This window comes from Nicotiana tomentosiformis, chromosome 1 (assembly GCF_000390325.3).
Source record: "Nicotiana tomentosiformis chromosome 1, ASM39032v3, whole genome shotgun sequence".
In the NCBI taxonomy this organism is placed as follows: domain Eukaryota; kingdom Viridiplantae; phylum Streptophyta; class Magnoliopsida; order Solanales; family Solanaceae; genus Nicotiana; species Nicotiana tomentosiformis.
In genome coordinates this window covers 95,713,935-95,725,393 of record NC_090812.1, presented here as the reverse complement: position 1 = coordinate 95,725,393, position 11,459 = coordinate 95,713,935, and the positions used below count along the sequence as shown (strand labels likewise).

General features: G+C 34.2%; 1 protein-coding gene across 8 annotated transcripts; it reads right to left on the bottom strand.

Moving 5' to 3' along the window:
• Positions 1-829: 829 nt before the first annotated feature.
• LOC104093647 (beta-glucosidase 11) lies at positions 830-10,482 on the bottom strand. 8 transcript variants are annotated; one of them, XR_011411891.1, is made up of 15 exons: positions 10,057-10,474; positions 9,895-9,958; positions 8,659-8,714; positions 7,864-7,939; positions 7,702-7,773; positions 7,478-7,565; positions 7,118-7,373; positions 6,414-6,529; positions 5,596-5,816; positions 4,598-4,620; positions 4,431-4,518; positions 4,272-4,347; positions 1,983-2,133; positions 1,800-1,893; positions 1,149-1,227 (listed from the first exon to the last, which is right to left on the bottom strand). XR_011411891.1 is itself a non-coding variant. In XM_009599424.4 (13 exons), exons 1-13 carry the CDS (start codon positions 10,246-10,248, stop codon positions 1,026-1,028), a joined length of 1,548 nt encoding a protein of 515 aa, XP_009597719.1. In that variant the 5' UTR covers positions 10,249-10,474; the 3' UTR covers positions 830-1,025. The 8 variants fall into 8 exon arrangements, 2 of the variants coding, with proteins under 2 accessions (XP_009597719.1, XP_009597720.1); XR_011411894.1 differs by having other exon boundaries at positions 4,272-4,327; positions 10,057-10,473; XR_011411890.1 differs by lacking the exon at positions 4,272-4,347 and having other exon boundaries at positions 10,057-10,482.
• Positions 10,483-11,459: the final 977 nt, after the last annotated feature.

Sequence of the window (11,459 nt, the reverse complement as noted above, 5' to 3'; positions counted from 1 at the left end):
TTTGTAAAGTTCCTACCTACGTTAGATATTTCCTTACCATTTTTTTTTTTTTGAGAATATGAAAGGCCATTTGAAAATTCTTTAGTAATAGCGTGTCTAATACAAGGTGGTTTTTCGTAAAGCTTAGAACTCTTTCCAAGACTTTTTTTTTTTGGGGGGGGGGGGGGGGGGGGGAATATTTGTAAAACTTCTGAAAAAATTAATATCATCCAAGCAAGTTTTATTTTACAATTTTTTTTCTTCTAAAAATTGCTTTAATGAACTTCGACATAGAGTTCTAAGAGATAGAAAGAGGTTGTTCGTCACCTCAATATGTTCTTCCCAAGATATGGTCCGTGACTCGTTTCCTACCAAATCATAATATCTAAGGTGGCTTTTAAAAAAAGAAGATTATCAGCAGCTGGTGTTTTGACCAGAACAATATATGTATATCATGTGTTTGCACATTAACCTTTAAAACTTAACCATAATTAATATGCATTAAAATTGATGCAAACACTGAGTGCAGATATGTATTTTCTGGGTGGGTAGAGTAAAATTGTATCGAGGGAAGGCTCCCAGCCCCAAGTCCGCCCACCCTTCCCCCCATTTTTATCCTTAGGAGAACTCCTGAAAATAATTTGTCCTCCAATATCCTGCAGGATTGTTTTGGTGCCCAATGCATATTGTGAAGATGTCAAGTGGCCAAAGGTTAAAGCCTGAGACACTTGTGATTTATAATTGATCTTTAAGGCTCAAGACTACTAGAGTAGCTTAAGTGCTAAGCCTGAGACAGATATGCTCCTTGTGCCTATGAAATGATCAAGACAGAAGTTGACAATCTGTGGGGTTTCATGAAAAGGAGTATTGATTTTCTTTCCACATTTATCACTCACAGATACAGAATGGAGAATTTTGTGCAGGTATAATCATATTATTTGAGAAGGGTTGACAAATATCTAGCATCTTGTGCAGATAAAACCGTATTACAGAAGAACCAATTATATTTAGTAACAAAACTAGGATTTGTAGATAGGAAGCTTCCCCTACTTGGAAGCTGCACTGGTAATGGAGCTTTTTCCCTTTAAGAAGTTGGCGTACCAGTATGCGGAAAGTTTTGGATACCTTGTTAATTCTTTGTCATCCAAATCTACATAGTAGAGGCCATAGCTCGGTCCATAGCCACCAAGTAACTCCAAACCATCTAAGAAGGACCAGGCGAAATACCCTCTTGTATCCGATCCATTCCTGCATTATATAGGTAGAGTGAACAAAAGAAAAGCTTTTTAGCCAAGTGCACATGAGAAAGGCTTAGTCTACATCAACTTGAAAAATGATTAAGAAAAGGAAAAAGTTATGCTCTTAACCAATTAACTTGCTGAATTAGCAATTAAGGCGCCTGCCTGTTGCCACAGTGCAAACAAATAAAATAAAGATTTTAAGTCTATGCATTGATGGTGTAAAAAGTATTTACACAAATCAGGTCACTTATAAGGTACAGGTAAGTTCTTATGACGAGCCTTAATTTGTAAACTAATAAAAATGACAACACTACACTGATCGCGTAAAATATCTTTACAAGGCCAATGTATGTAATTTAAATCCTACCCAACATGATTAAGATAGTTGTCTCAACATTTTAACTTGCAAGAGTGTATAACTTTCTGATTTGTTCAGTTCTTGGAAAGTGTTTTGCCAAATTTACAAGAGGCAAATAAGCTTGACCTTTCATCTCTTCCAAAGATAACATCAAAGATACGATTCAGAGCTCTCTCTCTCTGCCTGCATTACAGTCAATAACTTTGTTATAAGAGGTTTACCTTACAGCGTCAAGAACACTCCCAATGTAGGCATGCAAATATTCTATTCTTGCTGTGTCATTTAGTGTACCATTACGCCGAGTCTTTTGACCTGCTAAAACAAATCATTAACCATCTCAAACACTTTTCACTTCAGGAATTTGAAGAAAGTCGCAAGATTATGCTAACATCCTGAAATCTTACATTTGGAATTCAGAGGAAACTACAGTATAGCAGACATTGCAACTTCAAACTTCATCATATTTTTCCAGAGTACCCCACAACAGTAAGTGGGCTGCTTGGGGGGGGGGGGGGGGTTGGGTTACAGGGTGCTGAAATGTTGAGAGGTTGTAATCTGAGGGAGATCAAGCTTCCAAGATCATCATATAATCACCAAGTTCTTGAAAATAGAAAGATATGGATACAGTTTCCTGTTCTGACTTAGTAAAAAATAATGGAAGTTGTGTTCCTAGGAAACATAGATGAAGAGATCGCTATTTGAAAATGACTGTTTGAAGATCCTTTAAAAATTTGCTTATTTTGAAAAGTACTTTTGTCGAAAGGAGTTTAAGAAAAGTAGTTTGGGTATCTTTCCGAAAGTGCTTTAGAGTATCAAATTAAAACAAAGACATGTAGAGATTTGTTGTACAATTAGTTTTATTTAAATAGATAAATGATTTGAATTTTTTTTATGAGAGGTTTTAATTAACATATTCAATTTCTTTTAATTAAAAGTAAAAAATAAAATCAAAAAGTAGAGAGAGAGAAAGCATATTTATGGGACTTTGATCACAGATTTGTTGACGATAATTCATGAGGTTTGTGTTTGACCGTATGGTTGGGATAGTTTGGTAATATAAATTTTCGTAAAGGTATTTTTGTAATGATAACAAGTAAAAAACAACTTTTGTTTCTACTTCTAAAGAGAAGCTACATTATTTAGGGTCTGTTTGGAAAGCCACCTGGTAATTAGAATTGGTGTAATTACTAGGATAGTAATTACACAACAAAGTAATTACGACGACTTGTTTGTTTGTCATAACGTAATTATATTGTAATTACAAGCGTATTGTTTGTTTGCACAAGTGTAATTACACAGTTAGATTAAATTTTAAATGAAGTAATTATCAAAACTTAAAAGTTAATATAATAAATATATGCCTATAAATGATTTTTTATAAGTATAAATGATAATAGATTGGTATTTAAGATGCATATTTTTTCTTGAATATAAATTAATTAGTAATCATATATTTATAACTAATATTGTAAAAATAATTGATATATATTTTCCAAATTAATAATATATAGTTTAATTAATTATAAAAACTAAAAACATACGTTTTGTAAGAACATCATGGATTTCATGTTTGATAAAATAAATTAACATTTATAAATATATGTCATAACATCATTCATATGTTTGACAAAACTAATCTATCAATTCTAACTAAAAATGAACAACATGATTAACAAGTCAATACTATTAAAACAAGTAAATTAGAACCATAAATATATCATAATTTCAAACTCCAAAAAAAAAAAAAATAGTTTAACATATGTCAAATTCCAACATAATAAAAATAAGTTCCAATACAACTTAAGATTAGGAAACATAATAAGTTTATAACCTCATTCAACAACGAAATTTTACTTTAATGACATCACTCATTATATGGCACGTTTGTTAATGACTCATTATTTCTATTATTAGGAGATGTAGTTTCAAAAACTAGAATAATAATGCAGTTACGCTAAATGAAGAAAATAAAATAAATAAGAAATAAAATATACGAGCAATTATATGGAATCACAATATTAAAATTAAAAAAGAAATTTAAAAGTAAAACTAAACAAAAAATTAAAATAATGGAAATAAAAAGTTATAAAGAAAATAAATTAAAATAAAAACAAAAAGGAAAGAAATTAAAAAGTAACCTTGTAATTACCACCAATTCTCACCTCCCCTTGAGAATTGGAGAGTGTAATTACGCCTCTCAAATTACACGCAATTCCATGCTTACCAAGTAAGACAAACATGCCAAACTGTGTAATTACACCCAATTATCCAAATCCAATTCGTAGATGGCTTTCCAAACACGCTCTTAGCTTCTTCCACACAGCAGAAAATAGCCTCTTCTACTACTTAAAAACACTTATCTTTCACAAAAGCTTGTCCAAATACCCTGACTCTCCAAAATAAGCACTAGTAGTAGTTTTCCTATGCTGGCCAAACAGGCTAGAAGTGAAACCAGGTTATACATGCTTTACTTTGAGTAGATTGTCCGTAGTGGTTGAAGTTTCCAGGTTGTAGGGACAAATTTGGCTTATAGTAGGCACAGTGACGGATCCAGAATTTTCATCAAGGGATGTCAAAATATAAATAATTAAATATATCGAAAAGTCAAGGGGAGTCAAAGCATAGCAAATATACATAAAATAAAATAAAAAATTATCTAGAAAAATAGTGTAATTTTCCGGCGAAGGACTTACCCCTTGCTTCAATGTGGCTCCGCCACTGAGTAGGCATCAGCCTCTATATATATTTACTGAATAAGGCAAAACATTGCTAGAGCACACAGGTGTAAGAACCCACAAATTGCATGCAAAAGCATAAAATCAAAAGAGAGGACGTGATTGGAGAGGACGCACCATTTTCCTGAATGTAAATCGGCGGGTTGCCATAAGCTTCTTTTAAGTACTCCAGAAATTCATAAAGACCAGAAGGTATAACTGGATACTAAAGTCAAACAATGTTTAAGTGACAGAATGTGTAAATCTTGAAAACATCACATAAGAACTTATGTTAGAGGCCTCACCTGATCTGCTGCCAATGCCCCGACTGCAGAAACCCATAAAAGGTAAAATTAGAGAGCTCACTGATATCACCTAATCCATCATAAGCAGATAAAATAATAAACTATGCAAGAGATAATTTGAATGAAGTCGGATAAACATCCAGATGAAACTGAGTTAGCAAACGGTTAAAATATGAGAGAGTGATCTTTATTTAGGGTGTGTTTGGCATGACGGAAAATATTCTTATTTTCTAGTGTTTGGTTGAGAAAAATATTTTTTGGAGAAAACATTTTCTGGGGGAAAAATGAAATGACTTTCCTCACCTTCGGGCGGAAGTCGTTCTCCTTCACAACTATCTTAACTCCTAACTTAATATTACTGCTTTGACCAACATTTAAACATTATTACCAACTTTAATACTCAAAAGTTTCATCAAAAACAGTACTCAAATTTGCTATTAATTTTATCAATCTTTAATAAATGTTCTTTTTTTCCAGAAAAATACTTCTGTTCTCCAACCAACCAAACACCGAAAAACTTTTTCCAAAAATAAATCATTTTCCAAAAAATACTTTCTGAAACAGTGGCTTCCACTAGGGGTGGCAAACTGGCAGGTCGGATCGGATATGGGCGGGTCGAAAATGGGTAATGCAAAAACGGATAAAATATCCGACCCGAACCATATTTAATACGGATAGAAAACGGGTTAACTGACGGATAATATGGATATCCATATTATCCATGGCTTGTTGAATATGATCACTTTGGAAAGAATTCTTATTCTCCCAAACTTGAAGAACCCAAAATTTGAGTCTTTACAAATGTAAAAGTCAAACTCATTAGTTATCCATTTTCTAAGCAGATAATATGGTTCTTATCCATATTTGACCCGTTTTTAAAAAGTTCATATCCAACCCATTTTTTAGTGGATAATATGGGTTGATAACTGATTTTTTTATCCATTTTGCCACCACTACGTCATACCAAATACAATCTTAGTTAGCACAGGATTTCATACGTGAGATATCTGCTTCTATGTCAGCACTAAAGTCCCTGCTATGCTTTTCAATGCTGGAAGACCTGTCCTTAACAGATGCTGTTGTGTAGTGGTTTAGGCCAATGAAATCAACTGAGCCCATAACTAGCTTAGCTTCATATTTGGTGAAGCTTGGAATCCTTGTCCCAGCAGCCTTCTTCATTACAGAGGGATAGTCTCCAAATATTAAAGGATTCATTATCCTGCAGCCAAAGTTGGAACAGGAGAATATGGTAAACAAACATATTACTTGCAAATACAGGATAAAAAGATTGAGTTGTAAGCCCATCTCATCTAAAAGCATAAGTTGTTAGAGAGAGCACATTTTTATATACTTAGGTCATCAACATGCTCCTTACGTTAGGGTCTGATTCTTTTTGTGAATTTTTATTTATTTATAATAGGAGAGGACGAACTTGAGCTCAATACTTCTGTCTGCTTTGTACCATATTGAATTGCGTAATCATCTTATCTAAAAGTTTAAATTATTAGATAGCACATTTTCATATACTTTTTTTTATAACTGACGCATGGTTTGAAACTCGGTAATGGGCACGTCCCTCTACCCTTCTCCACCTAAATATCAAGCTTTTGTCAGTTGGTTGGTTCACATACGTGATGTACCCCTAACCCACACATCACCCGCTGAGCTCTTACCACTAGATGAAAGCCTTGGGGGCATGTGTTTATATACTTAATTATGTCCTTTAAAAAAGTGTAATATTGATATGCCTGCTAGGCAAGAGTTTACCTGTCAGAAAGATATACTTCTAATCAGTCAATGAAATTCAAAAACTCACCAACCAGTATAAAATTCATTGGCTCTTTCTGCTGCATTTACATCAGCCCTTGAATTTGTGTAAGGTACACACCATAAACCATATATATTAAATCCCACGAGACCATGTTGGGTGGACTGCATTGCAAAATTTTGCTGTCATTAGTAAGCACGTCTTAAAGTAAATTTGTTCACTCACAAGTAGTAGAAGGGACTGGAAATGAGAAAGGATATACTTACATGACCACAAAGACCAGTACTTTCATCAAAGAAACAGGAGTAGAGAAGAAGGAAAGAAGTTTTCCTCAAAGCACTTAAGCCATACAATGCCAAACATCCAAGATTACAAACTAACTTGCTATCTAAACTAGTTTGCACATGTGTGTCGCACATAGTACTAACGGGAACGAAATGAATATTTTCTTATTTGCTAAATTTAAATAAATACATACAAATGTTAGATAAATTATTATTTATCAAACTTATTACCCAATCACCCTTTATAGCATAACCAACATCCTCCAAATAGAAGGAACATGAGGTGATAAAATTCCCCTCTAAATTGGTGAAAATTGATCAAACTATAAGAAAAATAGGGAATGTTCATACTATAGCCTCAGAACAATAAAAAACCAAAACATTAAATCATTGAAACTTCAATAATTATACGGATGAAAGTTATTTAAGTGACCAGATTGCTTCTATATTGAAATCTTTGAATCTTACCTTGTAATTTCTCCTGTACAATTTCATTGCAGATGAATGTGCAAGTAACATGTTATGAACAACAATATAAGGCTCAGTAGACGAATTCCCTCTAGAGCAATTAACTCCAAAAGGTGGAGAACAGCGTCCCGGAGGAGTGATGCCAATATCATAACCTCCGATCGCAAATATATTGGCCTCGTTAATGGTGGTCCAATACATCACCCGGTCACCAAATTCCTTGAAGCATACCTCTGCATATGCAGTGAAGTCCTTCCTAAAGTCGATATCAAATTCTACTGTTGAAGTTAATCGTATCTGATGGACTGATACTAAAACTGATATATGAGTAAACAGGTTAAAAATAAGCTATAGACATACACAATCTTTCGGCTTAACCATCCCCCGTATTCATCTTCAAGTACCTGCGGTAGATCACTGTGAAATAGTGTAACATGTGGTTGAATACCTGCAATATTAAAAGATATGAAACACTTTTAATACACTCTTCAGAGGAATCTCGAAGTGCAGTTTTTTGCTTTTCTTTTTTCTCTATATGTGTAATCGACAAAAAGTACTGAAATTGCCAAGAAATTTGGTATGACCGTGGCTGATAAGTTCATCAATGTAATTGTTGTAAAACTGTAAACCCTTTGGATTTATAGGTCCTCTTCCACCTGGAAAGAGAACAAACACGGCATCAAAGGGGATGGAAATAAGAGAATAACGTGAGGTGTTTTCAAGTAGTATCAAGGGGCTAAACCTACCAGGAATAAGTCTAGACCATGAAATAGAGAACCTGTAGGCTTCTAAGCCTGTGTCGACCATAAATAGGACATCTTCCTGCCACGGAAATTTGATGAACTCAAAATCCCTTTCTTTAGGAAAAAACTGATTGAACTTAAGTGCTACCAACTTTTTACAAGACGTAAAGAACAAACCATTTCTTGAAGACCAAAATGGGCAGCCCGGTGCACTAAGCTCCCGCTAGCGCGAGGTTCAGGGAAGGGCCGGACCACAAGGGTCTATCGTACGCAGCCTTACCCTGCATTTCTGCAAGAGGCTGTTTCCACGGCTCGAACACGTGACCTCCTGGTCACATAAACTAAAAATAACAAAGACACTACCCCGAACCTAAGATTATGCTATTGTGCGAAGGACTTAACTATGTAAGATCAATTTTAAGAAGCTTAAGCAAATAAGATTCAAGAGTAAGGCTTAAAGAGGCAGAGGCTTAGTTAAATGCTTTTTTTGGCATGTTGTTAAGAGAATGGAAGATAGGAACTTGTAAGAAGTTCAATTGATTCTAAATCCTAAGAATGAAACTGAACAGTTCTCTCAGTTGCTTTTCAAGGAAATCAGTGTGCTACTGATTCTTCATCTATAATTGCTTGTTGTACTTGTCCATTTTAGCTTTGATGTCAATTAAACTTACATGCAAACTACTCTCTCCTTTAACTGCTGATGGCACTGAAATTTGTTATACCGTGTTACTTCATAGCAGTCGGGGGGAGGGGGGAGATTTCAAAAGAATCAGATTGAAACAGAGTGATTGTACACACCTTGTATTTGTGGTACAGATCACATGCTATGTCTCCATTGGCTCCACCAGAAAAACCTGGAAGCAATAACTTGAAATATCATATGCCAATCTGCATTAATCTAACTCACAGCATTTGTTTCCTAATAAATAGACTCTAAATTTAAAAGAAAGAAGTGCTCCACATATAAATGATTGTCCAAAAACAGACATATAAATGTACAACTTTCCGTAGTAGTATGCCAGTTTTCTGCACCATAATCAGTGATTGATTGTGCATCACCGAACAACTTCAGTTTGGCAAGAAGCAACTGAATTATAATAAATGAGGGATATTCTTAAATTAGGAAAGAAAATAAAAAGAGGATGTGTTGGCTTTATCACACATTCAACTTCTCATACATGGAATAGACAAGACTTATTGAGGTTAAAAGATGAAATTTCTCACAAAGCCATATATTATGATTATGCTTTAAATTATTGAAGAGTAAAATGGCCTTAAAATCTCAATTTCCTTTAACTTGTGTTTCTGGTTGCTCCACTACCGTAGATGGAAAAAATGACATTTCAGTCAGGCAATTGTAAAAGGATGTAACAAAGTCTCCGGCATAACAACTATGTAACGCTCACGAGTCACGATGGAAGGGGGCTGATGAAAGCGGATTTAGGAGAATGACTGACATGCTTCTAGGGTGTCAAGCTTATGAAGAAAGGGTGTATATGACACTTAATGCAAATCCCACATCGGAAATGAAGCTCCCGTTTGGCCATAGATTTTGATTACTTTTTTTGAATTTTTTTTTAAAACACTGTTTGTTCATAGAATATTATCAGTTTTTGAAAGAAAAAAAAAATTCTAAGTTCCCAAAAACTGGTTTAGGGCAACTTTTGGGTGAAGTTTTTTCTTTCACTCACAAAACTTCAAGTTTTTTTCTAATAAAATGCATGTACAAACACAATTTCAACTTCCACAAATTATTTTTCAACACAACTTCAAATTTTTGTTTTTCAAGTTTCAACCAAATCTATATCCAAACGCTAGCGAAGAAGAAAATGAAGTGCTATATAAGACAGTACAAGTTCACATAGTATCTTATGCTTTTGGGCTCGATATGACATAGCTCAAGTGACAAATCCAAGAACCGGTCAGGCCAAAACAGACAATACGAACCATGATTTGGGCTGTAAGACAAACTATTACTGAATTTCAAGATTAATGGGACTATAAAGAGGTCAAGGATGCGAAGCGCATACAGACCAGCATGAGCAAAAGTGTCCCAAATGCTAGGTGTCCTTCCATCTTCAAATGCTTCCCCTTCAACCTTTTCTCAAATATAACCAATCAAAGAGTAAACAATTACTATTCATCAATTACAAACTGATTATTGAAAAAAAAGAAGGAAGAAATCTTTTAACTGACTTGATAGGCAGAAGTTCCAGCACCAAAAACAAAACCAGGGGGAAAGTCAGCTCTGCTATAGTGATCTGTACCAAAGACTATCACCAATAAACATTGGATTGAAACAAGCAGCAGCAGAAAACAGTAGTTGGATTGCAGATTTTGAAGCATCATCCTTAATGGATGGCTATTATTAACTCCTCTTACCCACATATACCCTCAAAACTTATTGTATTTCTTGACCCATATATTTGTTAAGTTCCAGTAAACTATGAAAGACAACAATAAGACAACAATGGAAGTGTATGATAGGGACATTTTCCATAGTTTGCAAAGAGAGGGACAAAACGTTGATGTAGAAGTGTATGATTGGGACATTTTCCAGCAAGAGATTTTTTTTTTTTTTTTTTTTCCCCTCCCCTAACAATTTTGAAGTGTTAGACATCGCACAAGCAAATTTTGACAAAACTTTTCTCGTCCGCTGTTTTTCCTTTCAAAAGTCTCAGCTTTGACGTCACTACTTCCTAATTCTACAATCCACCCTTCCCAGAAAAAAATGCATTTTTTTGTATTTGGTATCGTCCAATTTAATTGATTTTTTTTTTTTGTCTTTTTTGTGGTCTATAATATTTAACTTTTTAGATATCGAGAAGGCATTAATTTTTTTTTCAAAGTTGTTCTTAGAAAAAAGAGTCTTGGGTATTTATTATATTCTTAATGAACAAATTTAAAAGATAGTAAAAGTTAATATGATCAATTTTATTATTAATTAATATTAAAAAATAAGTTCTTAATATGTGTAAAAACAACTAAAATAATTGACTAGGGGTTAAATAAGAAGTAATTGGGATAAGTCCCAATAAATGTCACTATATACAAATCCTTGTTTTACTGCCTGTGCATTAAATTCGATTTTTAGAAACTGTTGAGGTTTTTGTTATTTAAGATGAAATAGTCTTAAAATGAGGGTGAATGGGAAATGGAGGGAAAATGAAATTTTTGAGTAAAATTTTAAGTTTTCCCCTCTTGACAATGAGATATTGTCCCATATTGGAAGACGAAAAAAAATTTGGTGGGTATATATATAATTGCTCTTCTTGTAGCTTTTAAAGAGTTAAGAAGAAAGCAAGCCTCGCGCCGTCGTCGTCGTCGCTCGCTCGGCTCGGCTACGGCTTCGGATTGGGATTGGGATTGGGATTTGAATTTGAATTTGGATTTGGATTTGGTCAAATGATTGATTAATTTTTTGGACCAAATTTATTTGTTAATAGTAAATATTAACGTACGATTATCCGCATTTGTAACAGATATTTTCCAATTCCCACCATGGCCAAGTGCTTGCTCCACAAACAAGCTAGTGCATGCTCCACCATGGAGGATGGAGGGTCGTTCATCTTCAAAACTGGCTGCTATATATATGTGCA

Excerpts from the sequence above, each read along its gene's own strand:
- LOC104093647 (XM_009599424.4), bottom strand. The coding sequence starts at position 10,248 with ATGTGGGTAAGAGGAGTTAATAATAGCCATCCATTAAGGATGATGCTT. Across the intron at positions 7,374-7,477 it reads TGGTTAAGCCGAAAGATTGT|GAAGGACTTCACTGCATATG; the intron begins GTATGTCTATAG and ends TATCGACTTTAG. Across the intron at positions 5,817-6,413 it reads AATGAATTTTATACTGGTTG|GATAATGAATCCTTTAATAT; the intron begins GTGAGTTTTTGA and ends CTTTGGCTGCAG.